General features: G+C 41.9%; 1 protein-coding gene across 1 annotated transcript in view; it reads right to left on the bottom strand.

The window, feature by feature from the left end:
* Nucleotides 1-6,987: 6,987 nt before the first annotated feature.
* Nucleotides 6,988-23,395, bottom strand: part of LOC104538151 (ceramide synthase 6-like) — a gene marked incomplete at both ends in the record, with an annotated part of 62,559 nt that continues 46,151 nt past the window's right edge. Inside the window, 4 exon segments of the mRNA XM_010181245.1 lie at nucleotides 6,988-7,098; nucleotides 11,222-11,350; nucleotides 19,338-19,430; nucleotides 22,817-22,867. Of these exon segments, the coding sequence (XP_010179547.1) occupies nucleotides 6,988-7,098; nucleotides 11,222-11,350; nucleotides 19,338-19,430; nucleotides 22,817-22,867 (384 nt within the window).

Raw genomic sequence — 23,395 nt, 5'->3', positions numbered from 1 at the left:
GTGGATCGATAGGATTTCCAATTACTTAACTAAAATGATGGAATGGGCAGAAAACTATTCAAGTTTGATGTACTGTAAAAGGGACCATTCTGATCAAGCTGTCACTGTCCTGGGTTCAGCTGTGCTTTTCTCTTCACTCAATTCCTTCTCATCAACAGTTACTGCCCATTAACTGATTTTGCAGCCACTGGTATAAATAATAGTATTTCCACACTCGTGGATAGAAAAAACCAAGAATACAAGGTCAGAGACACCTTCACAATCAGAACTCAAATCTCAGGAGAGCCTTTCAACAGCCATTAGGTGATGGAGAGAATTCAAATCTCCTAGCAGAATGTAATTATACTCAGCAAAATGTTGTATCAGTAACGTGTTCTGGCAAAATGCTTGTGTGAGGGCCTGTGATCATAACACAGGCATGGAAAAGTATGTTATGCTAAGAACCATACTTCCAAGTCTGAAAATCTCCAGGCATACATAAAACTTTTATACGAGCACAGAGAATATGCATCAAGATCCATTTGCCTGGAGTTCACGTTATTCTCCAAGTAGAAAAGACATTTGTTGGAAACTATTGGAGGCCAGTTTCCAATCTTTGCAAAGCAGCAAAGGGTATCAGAGAACAAAAAAGCCTTCCCTATGCCTTCTCCTGTTGACTAAAAATAAGTGCAGTACCTCTGCTAAAAGATTATTTCTCCCTTTCGCTTCTGGAGCACACACTGATACACTGTCTTTTGTCTAGCTATATGCCATGGCAGACATGTCAGGAGAAAAAGGTTTATCCAGACTTTCTGTAAATGCAGGAAATAAACAGAACTAGCTCAGAAGCCCACAGACCATCACAGAACAGCCATAGCCAGTTTTCTGCCAGGTACCCAGTGTCTGCCAGGTGGCTTACATACCATCAGCAGCAGGAGTATCACACTTTGGATTCATTGGTCCAGTCCTGAGAATGTGCCCCTAGAATGCTGGAATGATTTTAAAATCCATCAAAATCATACACCTCGAGGAAGTGTGGTGGCACAGTGTCTGCCAGGGACTCATCTTTCAAACAAATGACTCAGGTATTATGGTCTAGTTGTGGAAGAAATGCCAAAAGACGTGGATGGGGAGGGGAAAAAAAAAACCACCACCAGAAAACCCAATCAACTGTACTTCTGCCCCCTTAAGCATCATAAGAATCTCCTTCACAGCAAAGTTTGGGAAATCAGCCTTAAAAAGTTTTCAGTTTAATCCTAATTCTTAATAACGACATCTACTTTCATAGCTATTATGGGTCAACCTCTGCCATCGTACAACATTCATGAACAAACGAAATACGCTCGCTCACGTGGATGCTGCGTTTCTCCCAAAGTGTTTAGCCACAGTGACCTCCTCCGAGCACTAATAAGACCCTAGCCGCATCATGGCCGTTGATTATGGTGTTCAAAACCCACTTACTCTTTCAAGCTGGTAAGTTAACTATCATACTCCCATGCTTACGTACAGCTATGATTTTTTATGTCTCACATACATCAGCAGCTCACAGTGAACCTGTAGCATTGTTCTGCTTCTACATCAGCTCTGTAGCACTACGAAATACGCTCCACTAACAGCAAACCCTGGTGCTACAGATGCAGCCTATAAGAGAAAAGGGGTTGAGAAGACGCAGAATGTTTGCACGTGCTTGAACTACCTACAGCCACCTAGACCGTCAATCCTGTGAGCTGGCACTACCATACCAGCACAGCTCTCCACTCCACAGAACGGGAAAGGCTTAAAGATGCATTTTGAAGCAGTTTCCTCACATACGTCTCTCTTGGGAAAAAAAAATAAAATAAATCAACAATCAATCAAACTGCAAATTCCCATGGCCAGCTCTCCTCCTGCCTGCAAGTGGTGCAACTTGGAGAACTTCAGCTGACTGCAAAGCAGCCTACTATGGTGATGGAAGCAACCCGCAGTTCAGCCCCCTCAGTCATCCGTACTCTCCAGCCACCATGCCTTGCTGAGTTCATTTCAAAGTGGCTAATGTGTCTGACAACAAGAAAAACATCAGTGCTGTTTCCCTTCCCCTAAGACATTTACACTCATCAAAACAATTCTGAGCAAAAGAAGTGCCACAGCAAAGGTTTCTGTCCTGTTTTCACCAAAGCACAGCTTTTAGAAAGGATGAGACACTGACTGAACAGTCTAACCTTGACAACAGAAAGCATTATTACAGCCACAAGGTACAGTCTGTAGGAACTAAAAATGAGGGTAAGAATCAGCTTTGGAAGTTTGATGAAATCCTTCTTCACATAATTTTTTCCTGTTGTGATCACATGAAAATCTTAAAAATGGGAACACTGAGCAAATGCCACTTTTTGTTATTTACACTGCAAACCCACAACGGTGAATGACACCTGTAACCTTTCAGTTTTTTACAGTTCCCCTGTAAAGAGCTGGATCAGTATTAACCTGGCACTCCAGAGCCTTCAGCTTTGCTTCAGAGGCCTGAGTTCACAAGCACTGTAAACAATTTGGGAAAATAAAATAACCACACATTAGGACGGACAAAATCAGATACCATTCTGTCAAAAGCAGATGGGATGACAAAATTATATATGCTCTGCTAAAGAGCTAAGACAAGAGTTGTGAGTAAATTTATGGAGACTTAGTTAATTAAACCTTCTTTTGAAGCCATAAATTGAAGTCTATGAATTCTTCAAATATACTGTAGTTAGCTTGCCAAAAACATTATTTAATGCTCTTGATAAACTGAGGGGTTATAAGTTGCCCGCTGAAACTACAAACAGCCTGGAATGTAAGCACATTAGATAATTTTTGTTCTGCAGCATCCACTCTCTGACAGCATGAATAACATCAGCAATCAAGTACCTTGGATCACAATCATGATTTATTCCTTCAATATCTGCTACCCACAAACAGCTCTGTGCTCTGGTTTAGACAATATTCTGAGCAAAATGAGCTCAAAACAGCATCAGAAAAGATTTATTTTCTTAATAAAAAAGTAAGTTATTTTACTGTAGAACAGAGACATTTGTCCAGCTCTGTACCTAATACTAGCCAGGCTAAAAAGGTTTTCACTGACTTCAGGCTCCAGCAAGAGTAACTAAAACCACCACAAAACACTGTGTTCATTCAGAGTCCAGACAAGGTTTGGGCAGTTGGGATTTATTTTACTACCTAAATTCTTAACATGCCAAGCAACTGAGAAGGAGTCTTGCTTTAACTAGTGCCTATGTACTGCTCTGACACTAGGATGCTTTTTAAGGGTAGGTGTGAGCTTTCTGTTTTACCAGTATGTTCACAGGAATGAAGCAGGGTGACTCTGTCAGGGTCCACATGCTGCCTTCCCACAATACACATGGCCCAAGGGCCAAATAGGAGAAAATGTGCCAGGAAAGAAAATCAGTACGAAAGACGACAACTCAACTTCCCTGCACGCTAAGAGGTGCACAAAACCAGTCAACAGCTAGAAAAAGAACAAAGCCAGGAAAAGAGAGGTTCAGCAAATCTTTGCAGCAGCTGCTTCTCATGGGGACTCTGTGCTCTCATAACTCAAGGTGCCATTTTTCTCGGAGAGAAGCTGATTCCAAGATAAAAGAAAGGAGAGAGAACACTGCAAACGGGCAATACTGGATTCTTTGGTCTGGAGACCCAGTGTGTGCATTAACAGCATGGCTATATCCCACGCTATTGTTCAACCAGTGATGAAGCTCAGGAGGAATTGCTATTCAGCCAGCCATGCAGAGATGAGAGAAAGACTGGTATTAGGTAACTAGGGTTCATTTCAGCACACCATGGTGAAAAGAAGTTAATTTTAACTCAGCGAGGATCATGCCATGCTTGTTTGGTTCATGCAGATACTCATTGCCATGAAAAGACAATTAGAAATCAGCCATGAGCCAAACTGTGTATACTCCCATGAGCTTTAAAAATGAGAGGAATAATAAGGAACAAAGTTGTTCTTCTGAGGGCTGGCAGACCCATGCTCATGTAGGATTTGCTGGCTTAAAAATCTTATTTAGCAGCCGTACATTGCAGGTGATGAGGAGACACGCAGCTAAACCAGCTTTGAGCTCTAACAGTGAGAATGATTTTTGCCATCTTTTGACAGAACCTTTCAGAACAGACTTACAAATGGAAGATGCAGTTAAGACACGGCTACTGACATTAAACAGGACCATACCAGCTAACCAAAGTGGTTGACTGTCTGTTCTCACAGTTTCTAACATGGTACAGTCCGGGCACTGACAGCGTCTGAAGAGATCAAGGACGGGAAAGTGTACAGACTGGATAATACCAAACTTGTCTAGATGAGAACTTGGGGGACAGCATTTGCAGGACGTGACCTGTGCTCTTTATAATCAGCTTAAATCAGGTTTTTATTTGCATTTGTACAGTTAAGCCACTATTTTACATTTGTCAGTGCATACATGCAATAAGTACATGCTGAGACCTCACAGGTTGCATGAATGTCAACACCATTTCCTTGCTTCCTTGCCGTTTGACAGCAGTACTTGTCAGCAACACTTCCCTGAAACACACTGTGTGTTTCAAAACTAGAATCAAAACTAGTGAAAAACAACTGCATACTAGTACTAGTCAGAGTAACCTGGAAGAACCTGAATTTACCCAGCTTGGTGCCTTCACCTGGTGAACATCAGCTTAGCCTTCCTGTGAGCCTTCTCCTCCTCCTTTCAAACCCAAAAGCCACACCTTTTCCTCCAGTTACCTTAGGCTATCTTCTAAAAGAATGGACAGGTTTAGTAACGTCGTATCTCCCTCCATGCCAACCACCTTTCTTCCACTGAAGCTCTTGCAAATACCTTGGTTCATGGTCACTCTGTGAAACCAGTTTCAGTCACCAAACACTTCACAGCATTAGGAGATTTATTCAAACTGCCCTGTCAAAAAGTGCGTATTCCAGAAGAATAAGCAAAGTGAGTGTGTAGTCTTGTGTCTCCTGCACACCTCAGACTTGAGGAGTTTCATGGTTCTCACAACGTGAACTCTGCACCTAGCAATGAGCAAAGAAAGACTGGAAAATGCAGTGCATCACCTTCTTCACTCATGTCTCCTGGAATGAAAGATGCCTGTTCAACCTCTGCCTACCTCAAAAAAAGATTAATAAATATTACAAGCCCATGGAGTTTCCCTTCCTGGACATTGAAAAAAACCCAAAACAACAGCAAAAAGCAAACCGTTCTTTTATTAACAGAGAGAAAACTATGTCCATGTAACTATGGCAAACACAAGCATTTGAGGCCTGGGGAAGAGGAATTGCAAGGATTAATGAAATGAAGACAGGCTTGAGGTAACTGCTTTGTCCAGCCTGATAAGACTGGCCAAGGGCTCAGATGATTCATATCAATTCTTTGCTTTGAGATTGCTTTCATTCTCCCTACAATCCTAGATCACCTGAGAAGGCATCATGTTCCCCCTGACTCATGGAGAGTTTTGTTTCGTGTTGTAATTTGCTAGAACAGTGATTATGCGCAAGTGGGAGAATTTCACAAGCAAAATGTCTTGTCAGTGAAAATAGCAGCTCTACTCCTACATTCACTTAGCAGCAGGAGGCAGAAAGTGTCCTGGGGTTTTTGAATTATTGCTGAAATGAACTCCAGATGCCTGCAGAAAGGCTGCTAAATATATACCTAATTGCTGGTTCTTTTGTCTTAACCCTGCTGCTAAACAACCTTCAAACAACAGCATTTGATACATTCTGAATTCCTTATTAGCACCTTCATGCACAATTAACTGGCACTTGTGCAAGGCTGGAGCACACCACCATGCCAGTGCTTCACAAACGACATGTCTAGAAGCCTGTCTTGGGTATTTGCCTTCCTGTGTAAGGGAAGTTTTCTTACAAATTACAGTCTTCCTCTTACATTACAAGCACACCAATTTTATACCTCCCAGTTTTTATGCTAGAAAAATCTGCACATTTATGTAATATTAATCAGGCACAAAATTTTGCTATTTTGAATATTCAGCAAAGGAGAGAAAAACTACGCTTCCTGGCCTGCTGCCACTCCAGTGACTCATCTCTGCTGACATGCAAGCTAATGGCGGTGAAGATTTAGAACTGCCGTTTCATAGAGAAAAAGGATCTGGGAGAGACAAGCTCACACATCCCATGCTTCATCCCCGCTAACCCTGACTCCCACATGCAATGCACACAACAGTACAGCTGAGAACTATCAAAAGTGCCTCCGGGCTCTGTGATGATAGGTGTACATAAGGGTAACCATTAAGAGTGCATACATCAAGGCTTTGGTCTGTAAATAAGATGGTCTTGAAAATCAAAAATCATATACACCATACAGAACCATTTGCATATTCAAAGAAATGAATGTGTTCTTTTGCTGATTAAGGGAGAAGAGAGGCAGAGGGATGACCAGTGTAACCGCTCCAACCGTGACACCGGAGCACACAGCACACTGTCGGCTGCTATGTTCCCATAATACACAACTCCTCTGCTTTCACTGCCTTTGAGAGCCTATGCTGATCTTCTCCACCCCACCAGCAAACCTCACCCATGGCTGTAACCTGCTGCCCTCATCAGCCCAATATTAAGTACGAAGGGAGCTGATGTCAACAACAGAAGCTACTGTGCAACCATCTTCCCTTTCCTTCTTCCCCAGACCTACTCGCTTCGATTTTTCCCTGCTTTCAGTACACTGGGCCAGTGCTACTCCATAGAGCAGGATTCAGACAAGGTCCAATCTGAAGTGGCATGGAAGTGCTGCTGTCACCTCCTGTATATGGGAATGGATGGCCACATCCAGAACACCAGCACAAAATGCCACAGCTGTAAAGTAGGACTCAACTTACGACACTTGCTAGATAACTTATCACTGTGCTGGTAACTTCTTCTAGGACTCCACCCGTCAGCATGAGGTTTGTATTAGGGACATATCAATGAATCGCGTTGAATTATGACATGGTTATTTCCAAGCTTGTTTGATGCTTAGCACTTGAGGAGAATGATATGCTTACTCACCATAAGGGATATATGCCAAGCCTACTGACAATGAAGACAATGGCAAATGTAAGGAACAGAAGGTCACTCAGTTTTTGACACTTGCAATAGTTTGCCATTTTGGCGGCCTGTAAAAGAAAAGAAATGTCTGTTTACTTCTGTGAGGACAACTGAGTTCTCTTGTATTGTGTATAAGCTGTAAGAAGAAGAAATCAAATTTTTATGCAATCACTAACATTTTCATTGGGCCACCCCACAGTAACCTCGTAACTCCTCTCCATGAGGCAGCTGGAAAATATCTTCTCAGAAAAAAACAACCAACCAGACTGTGTAAAACCAGAGTATGTTTCTTGTTTCTTCTTTCATTCAATTTCCTTTTTGAAATCCTGCAATTTTAGATTCACAAAACTCTTCTAAATCTTTCATTGAACTCCATCGTGTTTATGATGTCCTTGTCCCCAGCCTCTTCACCTACCTGTCTCTCACTTTTCCAGTATGCTCCACTTGCATTTTTAATATCCATCCATCTTTCACCTGCCCCGCGCTCTCCGATATTCTAGTGTTGCTATAGATAAACTTTGTCTCAAATACTCTATGTGCTCCATCTCCTATGCTCTCCTGCAGTGTCTCCTCTTCCTTTCTGGCCTATACAGAACAGTCTTCTGACTCCTCCTCAGTCAAGGTGTATACTAATTACTCTGCTTAAACCGCTCATTAACACACTGTTCCTCCCTGAAGTTTCGTTGCCCTCTTCTCCCAGAAGAAAACAGCATGTACAAGCAAGCTTGTTTTAAGACACCTATGCCGCTTCCACAGTGCTCACGTGTGTAAGCAGTTACTTATTTTATAACATCTGCTTCACAGCAGGGAGCCTTTCTTTATGTTTTCTGTCAAACATATCTGGAGACTCACTGCACAACGAAGTACATGAAAAGCCTGATTTAGTGTCCATTTAAGTCACTGGGAACCCTTTCAAAGCACCCTCTGAGGGGACTTGCATCCAGCTCCCATACTGAGAAGACGCTTACTTATGCAGACTTTCGAGAGGGCTAAGAGGGAGCAAAATTACCACAGCTATGCTTACACAGTACTTCTGAATGCAGAACTCAAACCAGAGAATTCTCTAAAATGGTGAGACACTCTTGCATTCTGGTTTGTTTTTTTTTTATATGAACACAGTGAACCCGAAAGGGCACAATGCTCACGCCAGACAATCTGGATGCCAAAACCAACCTGCACTTCTGGATGTCACTTAACTTCTAAAATGTTTCCACTCAAAATCTGAATATAAAGGATATCCTCACTAACAGAAAACAGGTTAGAATGCTCCCCAAAATGTGAGGAAAGCCACCAGTCCTGCCAAGAAAACATAACCCTTCTGAATCAGCCCCATATTCTATAGCGGACATAAATGAGTTTCCTAGCAGTTTGTACTCACAGTCTGGTTTAAGGAAAAGAGAACAGTGGTGTCAACATGCAAAGCAGAAGAGTCACTAATGCCTTGATTTTCAGATGACTGAAAGTTCAGGCAGGAATCTTGGATGTATTTCCATGGCGGCAGACTAAAAAAGCTGGTTTTGTTGTGTGCGGAGCCGACACTGCAATAGCAGCTTGCGTAGCAGTATTGTGCCATTTCTCAAAAACCCAGCTGCTGGGTTATCGGTTCTCAAATAACAAATCTACAAATGACACTGATAAAGAAGAACTACAAATAAAAGGAAAGAGTATGTTGGATGGAACTTGGTAACCTAAGACAATACAACATAATTTTCAAAGCTTAAAAACCATGACTACCACTGAGTAACACAGCTCTTCCAGATACTATTGGTAGATTATTTTACAGCGCTGCTATTTGCCTTGGTCTGAAGCGTCCGTTCCCTAATCCTTTAGAAAAGTGTGTTAGGAGATAGCTGGAACCTGCCAGAAAGGATTCAGGCTGAACTGTCAGCTATGCAAGGCTCATACACCAGAAGCATACCAAATTGGCAACTGCTCATATTCATGCGCTGGCATCAAAATTGTCACAGTGCTCATTAATTTAAGCTGAAAAGTCTCAAGGTCCCCAAACAGGCAGGATTATAAGTGCTTCAGCAGGTTAGGTTACAGCGTTTCCAACCCGCAAGCTGTACAGCAGTGCAAAGATACCCAGGATCCCTTAAACAACTTAAGGGATTCCTAAAGTTGCCTCCCAGTAGCCTAGATTTCAGCCTAAGCTAATGAAATGGCTTTCTAGGTAAGCAAATTACTTTCTAAGTAAGCAAATTGGTCTGTCCTGCCATGGCTAGGCTGCTTTGAGAGTCCAAGATAACTTTCCCTCCGATCTAAGACAACAGCTATGTATTCCTGAAAATCCTATGACCCTTCTGTACCTGCAGATGCCTTAAGACCTAAGAAAAAAACTTCACCTCTAGTATTCCTACCAATATATACTACTTTATGCAACGAGAATAACAAAAATGTTTCATTTCAGCTTTCCATTGGACATGTTTCATTATGAAATGGTAGGTGGAAAGAGTCTAGTAGCCTCTGAAAACAGCTTTTCATTTTTACAAATATACAGTATGTAAAACAGGTCAGGTGCACAACCGACCCGTCACGGCAAGATATTTTACCAGCTTCTTTTGCAGTTTGATAATTTTCTTCCCTCTCAGTAATGTCAGCAGTGTGTAGGAGTCCATCTTCTCTCATACGCCACCGGGCTGTGACCCACTGCCCTAGCAGAAGAAAGTCTGTTCAGTGAGTCGTAATGGTCCTCTAACAGATGTTTCTCAGGAGCTGTGATTCTCTTTCTTACGCTTTAGACTGGCTTGAGTATTTCCAGTCAGAACAGAACGAGTGAATTGACCAGAAAGACCACTGAAGTACGTGTCTCACAGGGAAGTGTATCTGCTGAATGCTTGCGAATCATGTGAGAATACCAGCAACTTCTCCTTGTGTTGGGCAGCGAATGTGCAGAGGAACTGAGAAAAAATATAGGTATCACTGAGTTCAGGTTTTTGCTAGCCTATTGCAGCTGCTTTCCAGTGGATTTATAGTTCCACAGGCACTGGTCTGATCTGGAATGAACACTGCCAAGAACATCTGTCTGGTGGTGAGAAAAGAGGATGAAGAAAGTTCAGGTGAACCCTCAGCTAGCAGCATGGATCTACACACATCACTAAAACAGAAAAACAAACTTGTAAAGATGTAATTATTTCTAACAGAAGAAAGCCAGATTCTCTGTCGCCTTCTATCTCAAGCAGTCATGTGCCTTCTAGATTAAAAAACAAAAACTGATTTACAGCACTACCAAATCAGAATGGCAGGATTTTGATTCTGCAATAGGTGACTCACACAGTGAGACTACATTCCTGCATAGCAGGATCCCTGCAACTACTCTAGTGAAGACTTAATTTCAGACAAAATATTTTTTAACTTTGGTTTGATCCTGATGGAGAGTTCACAGGCAGCCTGACCCTAGCATCACCCAGAGCTGTCTGAAAACTGATGCAGACACAGGATGACATTATCTCTAAATTGCTGCTATGGAAGTTATAGACTGTCTTGATTTAAAAGATCCATTCTTCTCCAAACCCAACTGTTTAATACTGGAATCTGGATGTGGAAGCATGGGAACCTGGAAAATCCTGGGGACCAGAGGTCAGCTCACTGCCTATGCACAGAACAGCCTCTAAGTTGCCCAGCATCCTTTGCCCGGCAAAGCACAGCAGAATCAAACCACGACACCTTGGTTTTCTCAGAGACAGGGTTCATGCCCCACAGAGGTCAGCTCACTGCCTATGCACAGAACACCCTCTAAGTTGTCCAGCATCCTCTGCCCGGCAAAGCACAGCAGAATCAAACCATGACACGTTGGTTTTCTCAGAGACAGGGTTCTTGCCCCGCACACCACTTCAGAGAGGTCCAATCCCACACAGTCATCACTTTCCAGAGTTTTCCAACTTGGAGCTGTTGACTTTACCATGCTATATTTAAAATCTGTGTGTAGCCCTCTGTGGCACGCAATGCATTACCAGTCTCTGCTCTGTACAAGCACCTTATCAAGGGGTAAAACAGCCTGAAGTCACAAACATGCACTGCTACAACTGCAATATATTTCAGCAAGGAAATACACTGTATTAACCACCATTACCATCTTGAGCTAGTCTCTTTGCTTAAGAAATACTTGTTTAGAATAGCAAATAGATTCTACCTATTGACATGCTAGCTCTTGGAATAATACAGACACTGAGCATACACATATTATCTCACCTCTAGGACAACATCAGCCGCATCATGGAGACACAGGGTCAAGGTTCCCACTCGTGTCAAATTGGTTACATATGAGAAGGTTATCAGGGTGACTGTTACAATGTGATGTGTAAACATGATGCCAAAATCCTAGAGCCGGAGGAAGCAGGGGGAAAAAAAAACAAACAAAAAACAATGAACCAAACAGCGGATTCAGTACTCGCATACAAAAATGGATGGATGTTTTTTAAATTTAGCATTATGGTTATGTTACATATAGATCCTGCTACATAAGTGCATTAAATACCCTCCTATATATTTCACTTAAACAAAATAATCATCGTACGTTAAAAAATCTCAAAAAGATTATTGAAAGCTAGGCAATATCTATTCTTCTCAGTTCGCAGTAGTTGAACCTAATGAAGTACACAATTGTGGCTGAAGTTAGTTCAAAAAGGCATAGGTACATACAAAACAAATTACACCATATTTCTTATACATCAAGCAATATATGAGATGCAAAATAACACACCATTCACAAGAGGTCAAATAGCTACAAAGGAACGGGAAACACATTTCCATCGTGCTAGGAGTCACTGACAGACACCTGCCAAGCACAACTGAGAGCTTTCACAGAGCTGAGAATCCCAGTTCCATTTTTTAATTTGTTTTTAATGAAGGCGCTTTGACTTCACACTGTATCAGGGTTGGAAAAGTCTTTAACTGAACTCATGCAGCTCCTCCTACTCAGATCTAATCTGCTGCCTCCCAAATGATGTGGGTTAGCTGGTCTCCAGATCAGTAACTCTGAGTTATTTGGCCAGCAAGTAACTGTTACTACTGACAAATACTGGCAGTGGTGAAGCTACCGTAACATCATATTCCCAGATATGTGCCAAGGGGAGACAAAGAAGAGAGAACGACCCATCTGGCTGGCCTAGATTCCCAAACTGATTACCGAGAGAACAGGACCCACAGAGGTGAGACTCTTCTCTGCAAGGCACCAAATCAGTCAAAAAGTCATCTTGCTGGAGTTTGCTGAACTACTTGCTCAGCTTTGAGAAAGTGTTATCAAAGCCCTGAAGAAAAGATCACAGGCATCATTTGTCTGGGTGCAAAGTTACTACCACAGCTCTCAGCAGACCTAGTGCCTTTTGTGTAAGGCTGCCCGAAGGGAGAGATTCAGGCAGTCAGAAGCAGCAGCTCCTCCAGGCAGCCTGCTCACCAACCATCTTGGGAGGTGGCATTTGGCTTTCTGGCAGCTTTTGTGGGCCAGTCCTGCTAAGCTGTGGTAGTCTTCAGCTAAGCAACCCACAGCAGAAAAACTGAGACACTGCAGTCTTTAGAGAGGCAGCATCTGGTTTGCAAAGAGACTGCAGGTACATGTGTCAGCCCTATGGGAAGTGCTGGTGAGCTCCCGGTAGCACAGGGTCCACTCCAGTAAAACAGTAGCTACAGCTGCCCACTGCTCTGTCCTCCAACACCAGGAGGAGTAACTGCCCAGTGTCACCATACCTCTCTTTGGGAATGCAGCAGGCATCACTGCTTTCAAGGACATGCAGTGCCACTGCCTATCAGTATCAGCACCTGTCTTCACTGCAATGTACGCCTGAAGTCTGTGGAAAAGCCTGCAGCTTGAGCAGCCTCACTAACTGAACAGGGCCAGCCTGACACTTTATGTTTAATGCTCCCAGGTGCTACCAGGTCCTGGAAGGAAATCTACACATACTCATCAGTGGGCATTGGCAGTATCTGCAACACAAAGCCAGGGAGTGGGGGGTGGGGGTGCGGGAAAAAAGCTTAAAAAAACTCAAACCTAAAAGCAGAGAACCGTATCCTGGTTTGGTTATACACCCAACATTTCTTGACCACATTATTTGGTCCCCAGTAGAGTGGAACACAATGAAATACATTCAGCAGTCATCTCAAGCCATTACTTTAAATCCATTTTCTTAAAGCAGACTGAACAAAAAAGAGAATTAAAGTCTGTTTCCCTTTCTGAAGAGTCTTAAGGGAAACCAGAGGTACAGTATCTTAGTCGACTATTTCAGTAACTACGAACCCACACGTGGGCACGATTTCACCGTATCATAATCAAAACAGCAGAGCACCTACCTTATACCCTGGGATTAGAAGTAAACTACTAGCATTGCAATATGGCCATGCTGCAGCCTGGCTCTCTACCTGCTTCAGCTGCAAATGCTATGGCACTGTTCTTCATTTTCCTCCTAGCTGCAATTATGTTAGCACATAGGCAGTCCAAGCAGGGGAAGAAGCCAAGTAGAAAATTCTCGTCTGTTTTTATAGCTGACACACTCATGTTCTACAAACACAAGATTTCTAGTCCCTCTTGGGAACTCTTCAAGGCATTCCTGACAGTAAGAATTATTCCGAAGCAGCCCTAATGCTCTTGGGCAGCAGTCTTCTGCACTTCTGCATCAGTCTACTTACAGAAGTGCTGTCCAGGGAACTCCTTCTCCAATAATGTTTCTAAAGACAGTTATCTGGCTCTGCCAGCTCTGAAATGGAGATGTTGGACTGACCTTGCGAAAATTGTTAGAAAAAAGTACCAGGGACATAAATAAGACTACTTTTGTTATTCTAGTCTTCTTTTCTCTGTTTTTGACATTTCTTTACGTCAGTAATTAATACTATGCTTTGAAGACGCTACCTGCTAGATTTTAATTATACATAAGCGCAATGAATACATAGGAACTAATAGTATAAGTCCCCATAATGTCAAGTGGTACTTGAGTTTCCAGATTACTCAAGCACTTTCACCCATACACAGCAGAAGAGCAGCTGTAGAGGAACGTGCCTGTTCTTATTTTAGATATATGTCAGACTGTGTGTATGTTTGTGCAACACGCATTTATTTACAACAGGTCTGTAGCCTCCAGTTGTAACTGCTGGAAGAGATCATGTGCCTGTGTCATGAAAAGACATGGCTAAGAAAAGGCGAAGGAACCTACTCCCGACATCATCAGTGGGAAGAACCCAGGGCAGACAATGGAGAAGCCCCACGGGTCTCAGCTTGCAGACAAGCCCTCTGGAATCAAGGCTTCTGCCACCCACACTTGGTTAACAAACACGTCACGCTCGCTGACTAAACTCCCAAGTGGTCTTGGAGCATTAGTGCCACTGAGGGTAAGACATCATCTTCATTAGTCACTCCAGCTTCTGGAAATTAGCCGTGCGATAGCCCAACAAAGAAATGGAGTATCACCAGCTAAAGCTTTCAACCATTACAATTCTAGTAAAGGTCTGCAAAATGTACACCATCTAAATTCCTTTCCTCTCAAACAAAAAAAAAAATCAGTTCTCTGACTCCTTTTTTACTGAGTTTGAAGGCAGAGATCTAGGATCCAGATTTAGTGAAATATAATTTTTCTAGAATCTAAATGGAATATTCAAGAAAATTAGCAGCTAGATTATTTTATTTTGGGAATGAGTGAACCGTCTTTTTTTAAAAAAAGTAAAACACTGAAGTTCTAGGAATTGCCAAATGCTTGGACTTAGAAGGTGTGAATACACAGAAAGGTCTGAGTGCACTGACTGAGTAGACATTTTATACAATCCCTTAAATACACCAGTCAAGTATTTTTCTATCAAGCAACACTTCAGTTATCCAGAAAGCACGTAAATAAGCCTCACTGTTTTTAAAACTCATCGGGGGCTTGTGAGAGAAACAAAGTTCCCCAATCTAATTTTTTTTCTCTCTGTGTTATACAGAAGAGTATAGGAAGCTGGACAGAGATGATAAAAATCCAAGTCATACTAGGTTGCAGTCTTTGAAAATGAAAACCCTTAAGAGTAGAACATTATTACAGCAAGACAGCAGATATTAATGAAGCAAACAACATGCCATTATAAAAACATAAAAGTTAATCTACTCAGTTTGCTGCCTGAATGCCAATAGCAGGTAGTAGCCTAAATACTTTGCTTGCATCTTCTTCAGCTAGGCAAAGATAATCTGGTGGATTTTGTAACACCTAAGCAAACAGGTATTTGAAAGTCAGAAAACCAACTGGAGGTCATTTGAAAAGTAATTAGAGAATAATAAAATGGAGATGGAAAACAGCAAGTACATTTCTCTTGAACTACAGTGAGTAAAAGCCGAGTGCTGGAGTAAGGCCAGCGTTGAGCTTCTTTCAGTGAAGACCTACCACACCTCGCCTGGAGAGAACCCAGCTACATTAAAGTGGTTGGCTGAATTCCTGCAGTGCACGAGGCTGGCACTTCTGATCATCCCAGACTGCAGCACAGCAACCGCTGAATTTGAAGTATCTAAAATAATAACTAAGACTTAGATAAAAGTATTCCTCTCACTGTAACATGAAAACATCAACCTGTTTCTTAGGCTAAGAACTGTTAATTGGCTCTGTATAAGCTGTCATGATGTACCACAATAGCATCTGACATTAGCTGGCAAATTTCCTGCTTCTTCCAGCTAAACAGAGGTTTATTTCATATGGGCATCATTTCACACATTGCATACTGAGTACATTAAGAGGTTTCCACATTTTAAAAATAAAACCTGCTTTTTAAAATAGAACTAATATGGTGCTGAAAGAGCTGGTGTGTCTGTCAAGCTTGTACTACTTTTTGTCAACTACTGTAGGCTCCCAGCGCTAACATTTTTCAACTCGCATTCCCTTGACAGCTTGCACTCGCCCCTGGCCACAGAACAGTTTTACTGTGTGACACGCACGCATGGCCGCATTTTCCGCAGTCTGATCTTCCTAGTTATCAATTTCCCTTACACTACAAAAAACCCTGTGTCTGTAGTTCAAACTGGTCAGTGATCTAATAGGTTATTTATAAATACGGCATCTCCACTGACTCCTGTGGGGTGCTCTTGTGGTTTAGGCCTAGGTGATAATTAAGCACCACGTGGCCATTTATAAATACGGCATCTCCACTGACTCCTGTGAGGTGCTCTTGTGGTTTAGGCCTAGGTGGTAATTAAGCACCACGTGGCCACGCACTCCTCCTCAGGGGGAGGAATCCTCTCACTCTTCCCCTGCTCCAGTGTGGGGCACCTCCCATGGGAGACAGTCCTCCAGGAACTTCTCCAAAGTAAGTCCTTCCCAGGGGCTGCAGTTCTTCATTAACTGCTCCAGCATGAGTCCTTCCACAGGACGCAGTTTTTCAGGAACAGACTGCTCTAGTGCTGGGGTTCCAGAGAGTCATGGCCTTCTTCGGGTGCAGCCACTTGCTGCAGCGTGGGGTCCTCCATGGGCTGCAGGTGGATATCTGTTCTACCGTTAACCTCCATGGGCTGTAGGGGAGCAGTCTGCCATCTCACTGCAGACTGCAGAGTCATCTCTGCTCCGGCACACCTTCTCCCCATCCTTTCTTCACTCATCTTGGTGTCTGTGTAGTTGATTCTCCTACTCCTCTCTCCACTGCAGATTCTGTCTGCTGGCTTCTGAAGAGCTCCCAGCTCTTGGGCCCAAGGTCCGGTCAAAGACTGGGCTGCCCGCCCCCTCCATGCACTGCACCCCTTTTAAATATGTTATCACAGAGGCTCTCCAACTGTTGCTGATTGGCTTGGTCTTGGCCAGAGGCAGGTCTGACTTGGAGCTGGTGAAGCTTCTAGGGCTTCTTACAGAAACCACCTCTGTAGGCCCTCCACTGCTACCAAAACCCCGACACACAGACTCAATGCAGGCGACTATAATGAAAGGCTTTCGACTTGCTATTGCTGCGTTGCAAACACACTGCTCCTGCTCTTTGCTGGACACTGGACATTCTCAGACACAGAAGCTGCATGGGACACTGCTTTGATCTGGTGCCCTGGGTTCAAGCTCCGCAAATCTGCAGCAGGGGTGTTACTTAGCCGTTAGCGATTCACTCCCTCATCTCCATCTCCCTATCTATTTCCACAGTAGGCTGCTGCAAAGTATTACTGGTAACAAGTACAAGCCATTTACAAATAACTGAGAAACAGAGTTGAAAAGGACTGCTTACTTGCACCTCTACTATGGGCAGGATCAGGCATTAGCCCTGTGCTCAGCTCACCAATGGGAACAAACTCTCCAAGTCATGAGGGAAAAAGCTACAGCATTTTCCTATGAGATGTATTAAATGAGAGCAGTGTCACTGACCCTCCCAATGGCCCTTTTCAAGAAGTATACTTCAGCACTGAACCTACTGCTCTTCAGGTAGCCTCAAATTACTTTTCACATGAGCAAAGCAACTAGTCAGGAACCAACTAAAGACTCTTTAAAGTTGTATTGTACTCCAAAATTGCAGTACCTTTGCAATTACAATGCTGTTACATTTTCCTGTCCCTCAAGAGGTACACAAAGAAACTAAAACATAACCGATGCTCCAGCGCTGAGGGCTGAATATGAACACTGGGGAACAGCCCAGATACAATATATTTCTGCAGCAATAATCTGAACAATTCTGTAACACTGCTGCAGAGGTTTGGTTTTGGTTGATGTATTGACAAATGGCTATTCAGTATTGCTGGCACCTGCAGCTTACATATATTAGTCAATGTTACTCTTGATTTAAAATCATCTCCACTATCATACAGGTCTCTTAAGCACTGGTTTTCTTCAGCTCTGTTTTTTTGAAACAGTGAAGATGTACTTATTTCAAGCTCATGATTAACAGAATGTTTAGCATCTACAGACAACACAAGCAGGGGATTTACAGACAACACAAGCAGGGGATTTACAGGTATTCATCCTAAATTGGTTGTTTTGTTTACAGTTTACCCTCCAATATGGATTTAAAATTTGTGGAAAAATTTGGAAATTCAAATAGAGGTATGAGCTCTCATACAAGACTCCTAGGAGCACACTGTGGTTCCAAATAGCAGATAATACTTTCAGGACATACTGGATCCTTCATTTACTCTTTTCAGAGTTATCCTCCTGCTAAAATGCTAGTAAGCAGGGATTTTTCTGTTAGCATAGCCTACAATCATTTAAGTAAACAACAGTAGAAGGAGGCACATAAAAATGAGAGAACAGTTTGGGCTGGAAGGGACTTTTAAAGGTCATCCAGTCCAACCCCACCCCTCACAATAAGCAGGGACATCTTCAACTACATCAGGTTGCTCAGAGCCCTGTCCAACCCATCCTCGAATATCTTCAGGGATGGGGCATTTACCACCTCTCTGGGCAACCAGTTCCAGTGTTTCACCACCCTTATTGTAAAAAAAAGTCTTCCTTATATCTAGTCTAAATCTACAGTTGGCCTTCTGGACTGTGAGCACAAATTGCTGGCTTATGCCCAGCTTTTTATTTACCAGTATCGCCTAAGTCCTTACTGAGAGCAGGACTGCTCTCAATCCCTTCACCCCCCAGCCTGTATCGACAGCAGGATTTGCCTGGTAAAATATAATAAAATATTAGAATATTGTAATATAATACAGCAAAGTATTATACAATTCTCCCAAATGTTTTAAATGAATAATTTTCTATCATTAAAAAACCTGCAAGAATAGCTCAATGGACTACTGTTACAGAATGACTGCCATGCTGCCTGTTCTGCTATAAACTAGCACTTTCCTTGGGAGAGAGAACTTGGATGAAGCTCGTTACTGATACAGGAAAAATGTTCTTTATCTGGCCAGAGTTTTATTTTCTTGATTAATAGCCCCTTTATATCAATGCTCAAAGGTAAGATTAAATGTAACATCACGTTTTAATATTAAATGTATCCCTGTTTTTACCATCCATTTGTAGAACAAATTGAAAGCCCTCATAGATCTTACCAAAGTGTTGCTGGGAATTTATGAGACAGTCTTGCTCTATCATTGACATTTCATCATTTAACTCTTAGAAGAAACAGCACATCTACTAGCTACTACGTGTTTAATTCCATTCCAGTCACTGTATGAGAGCAGAAGGTTTTTTTCACCTGATGCTATTTCCCCTTAAATATTTGATTACTCCGGGCTTTCCTTCCCATGTGCAGAAAACACCCACATCATAGTAACAAGGAACAAGTAAGATAAGCACTTGAACACCAGTTTCTGAGTGACGAATGTCTGCAAGAGGTGGTGACTAGAAGGAATTAAATCTCCAGTTCACTGCACAGGCAATACAAATAACTCCTCATGTCAAGAAAGATACGTGCTTAAAGTTTTCAGTGCTTTTAGTCTCATCGTTCTTACCTTTCGTTTGATGTCAATGAATTGAGAAAACATTAAGGACCAGTAGAATGACAATTCAACTATGTAGTAATAATGAAGGTCAGGCATCAGTGGCTGAAAGATGGAGATGAGAAAAGGTTAATAGAGTCTAACTGACATTACAGGCAGCTGAGATCTACAGGAGACATGTTTAATCACAGGGGGATTATCGAATTATACATAAGCATCCTGTGTAAGAAAAATGATGATGGTTGCCTCTTTCAAACTTTGATGGCTCTGGAAAAATAAAGCTCCCCAAACTACCCTTCCCTTATGTTTTAATCTTGACAGTATTGTAATATTGTAATACCAAAAAGTTACGATGTCATCTGTTCCAAACCTAGAATAAACTAAATTCTGCATAATCCTGAGTCTGGTTTGAAAGATTACTTGAAGCATCTTCCTGTACATCAGTAATGTGGGTTTAAAGCACGGCAAAAGAAACAATGCTAGCACAGATTAAAGAAAGTCAGTGCTAGTATATAATCTCGTCTACTCATGATGAAAATGTTGTGAGCTTTAAACAAAAGGGCTCTTTCTAATATAAGAGCCTACTTTTAAAGAGTTTAACCATTTTCTGGGAACATGTTAACATTTGGAAAAAAGTAAATAAATTTATCCAGTCATCTTATTTGATATACAACATGGTTACACAGATGTTTAACAGTAAAAGAAACGAAAATAACAAGGCACAGGAACTTATGCACAACCAAAACCAACCTGGGGTAACTTCAAAGAAGGTAACTGGTGGCACGCATGGGCTGTTTAGCCCCCAGCCTAAGAGAGCCAGTCCTAGGAGCTACCCTAATCTCCATGAGATTGTGCTGCCTTGCTACTCACGTCTTCCATCGCAGTGACAGAGAGGGGCACTGCCACAGGAGCAGCTGCTGAGGGCATCTGCTGAGGGATGAGACTAACCATCGCTAGAGCAGTGTGCACTGGCACAACCATGCACCCAAGCAGGGCATGAGTTATTTCCACTGGCAAGAGGCATTTCGGTTGCCTCTTTCATTCCCATTTCCTTTTGCAGACCAACTCTCTGCAGCTCAAAAACAGTCCTTAGGTGCCCACTGAATGCTCTATGTGGGTTATTTAAATATAGACATATGCTTATGCTTTATGAATAATGTGTACACTCAAAATTAATCTTTTAAAGCCATTTCTTGGGCCAATATAATCTTTTTCTGATTAGTGAGACTGTCAGTAAGCTTTTAATTAGATGTAATTGAAAAAAGGGAAGAGAACATGAGCTAGCAATGAACTGCGACTATTATACTCACTATTGCAAGAGAACTCACTGGGGAAAACTTCTAGTAAGACAATTAAGATTGTCAGCTGCTTTATTAACAATAGCATTAGTACTTCTAAACCCATATAAAATGATAACGTAGGGGGATTCTAAAGATATCATCGTTTCCCTCCATGAAAGGCTCAACTCAGTTTAACTCAGTTTAAATGCTAGGTTTCGGTTCTCTCTAGACTTCAATGGGACTGTTCTGTGCTTATGGTTAAGCTGTCACCCAAATGATCCATTTGACTGTATCTGCAGTAAGTCCAGCTGGATTTCTGCAATGCTGCGCTGAGTAACTTACAAAGGACTTGTAGCAAACAAGAGATTAGAAATTTTATCTTGTTAAGAAAAAACAAAACAAAACCAAATTGAAAACCCAGTACTTAACCCTGATTAGGACCCAGTAGACATTTTTATACCCGAGACAATTATTTTGATAATGACTTTTATTTTATGATCTGCTTTCTGTTGGACCCTCTCCACTAGTAGTATGATTTTGGATACAGTGAGCTTAGCTGCCATGCTCTGAAAGTTGTAACTAACTTTCTGAATGACCTTGTCTAAGTCTGGTAAATACATATATTCTTTAAATAGTAAGATTTATGGTCTTTTGTCATAAGTAAATTCCTCCCTTCATGTAATAACACAAAAATAGTAGAAAATAAGACTGAAAGGCTGCAATGATTGCAGCCATATCTATTTTGATAAACGACTGTTCCTAAAAACTCTTGAGGGATGAAGACTCAACACCTCCCCCATTCAATTTCTTATGCTGCTTCCCTACTGTTATTCAGTTCACCCTCCAGCCCTTGTGTGTAATATGTCATTATTTCTTCTGAGGCCAAGTGATCAAATTCCTTCATCCTTTCTCAGATCAAGTCGTCTGATCATTCTTGCTGAACTGCCTCCACTAATTACCTCCAACAGGCCCACAACCTTCATGAGGTACAGCTAAGGCAGAGTTCAGGAGTTATCCTTCTGAAAAATACACTGAATGCTTTAGAGCAGGTTGAGTGCTCAACACACATCCCATATTTTAACAACTAAGTCCAGGAGCACAAACTAATGGAAAGCACAGGAGAGGTTTATCAAAGCTCTTAGGGTACGCAAACTTTGAAATCCACTCTTCAACCAGTTTACGACAGACAAAATATCTACCCTTCTCCTTTCACTTGTCCTGCTCCGTCTTCCTCAGGCAGAGAACAGTTTCTGGAGCTGTAGGGCTACGGATAATCCTGGTGTTACTGCAGCACTTACTGCAGCACTTGCATGTCATTGGAGCAACTTTGCCGCTGTGAAAGATGGCCAGAATTTGGACCTAAGAATTCAGTATCCCTGGAACTAGTTAAAACTGTAGTAAGGAGTAAGTATACTGTCACTGTTCTTTTGAAGATTGTTTTACACAAACCAAATTTCAAACTTGAGCAAACTTTTTTGGAGGCCTGAAAGAGAGAATGACTGCAGCAGGACACAACCTGAAAGGGCATTTTGACTTTAACAGTGGCATTCTTCTCTTTAATAAAGGAGATAAATGACTTAAATCCTTTCTTTGAAGTTAAGTTGTATATTTTGACCTAGAACAGAGAGAAAAGCTGATGGTTTTTGAGTCCATGAAAATACAGATATTGCTGAAAATCAAGACTTGAAATAATTCTCAATTCTCTCCTTAATTTTACCTTCCTTTGTTGTAAGCTTCCATGAGGCCAGGACTGGATAGCACCTATTTAAGTACCTAAAGAAGAAATGTACCTTCTGTCGTTAGTCTCCTCTTTGATCACACCAACTGCCAGGGATTAAGTCTCGTCCTGTACGCAGTAGAACAACTATGAGAACTCTACTAGCTTTACCCAGCCCTCTGAATCTGAGGCTTTGCTAAAACTTCCAGTATGCTCAGAACTTTGTAAAAAAATGACCATTCTACTGCCACTGCAGATGTCTGCTTACACCACTAGATTTCCCAGACCTGTTTTCAGATCCTGTGCTTCATTTCAAAAGAGGTGTGACAGCTATATCCATTGTTGAACTCAAGTAAGACGGGGAGCATCTAGCAGCGTTCTGAAATGCCGAGTGGCCCATTCATACTGACATATGGAAACAAAGCTTCACCATAATAAAAATGGAGCTCTGCAGAGATGTCACGTTTGGTTTTAGGCAGCACTGTAACTTTTACCTGATATGGATACCCGTTCCAACACTGTCTGGTATTCCAGAGCCAGGGTGTCTGAGAGAGAAAGAAAGAAAGAAAGAAAAAAAGGTCTGTACACACCGTTTTGGACAATGTAAGTGTATGTGGTTAGTACAAGTGAAGGACAAGACTACAAGAACAGATTAAAATTTGCAATTTTTTTATAGAGGCTATGAAAACTGAATACAACAAGGAGATTCCTCAAAGTTTCACAGCATGACTTAGATCAACCTGCCTTTTGACAGAGATTTGTGCTTGGTGCACCATAACATTGTATGAATAGCTTTTGCAGGAGTGCAGACTGAATGTAGTCAGCTTGTGCTCAGGTGGCCAGCTCTCACGTTACATTCTCAACAGCATGGGAAATCTTGGCCTTAGACTACTCAAAGATTTTAAAGAACAATGTTCCTTGCATGTGCTGTTACACATAAGCATCCTTCCTTACAGTATCCATCCTTCATCCCAGTCACATCAGCTCAAGATAGAAAATCATATGTTTTGCTTTTCTGGCTGAAGACATAACTGTCCAGAGGTGACAGATCTTGCTATCAGATGGAAAATATT

This window comes from Mesitornis unicolor, unplaced genomic scaffold (genome assembly GCF_000695765.1).
Source record: "Mesitornis unicolor isolate BGI_N332 unplaced genomic scaffold, ASM69576v1 scaffold1313, whole genome shotgun sequence".
Taxonomy (NCBI): Eukaryota; Metazoa; Chordata; class Aves; order Mesitornithiformes; family Mesitornithidae; genus Mesitornis; species Mesitornis unicolor.
This window is presented reverse-complemented; position numbering and strand designations above follow the sequence as displayed.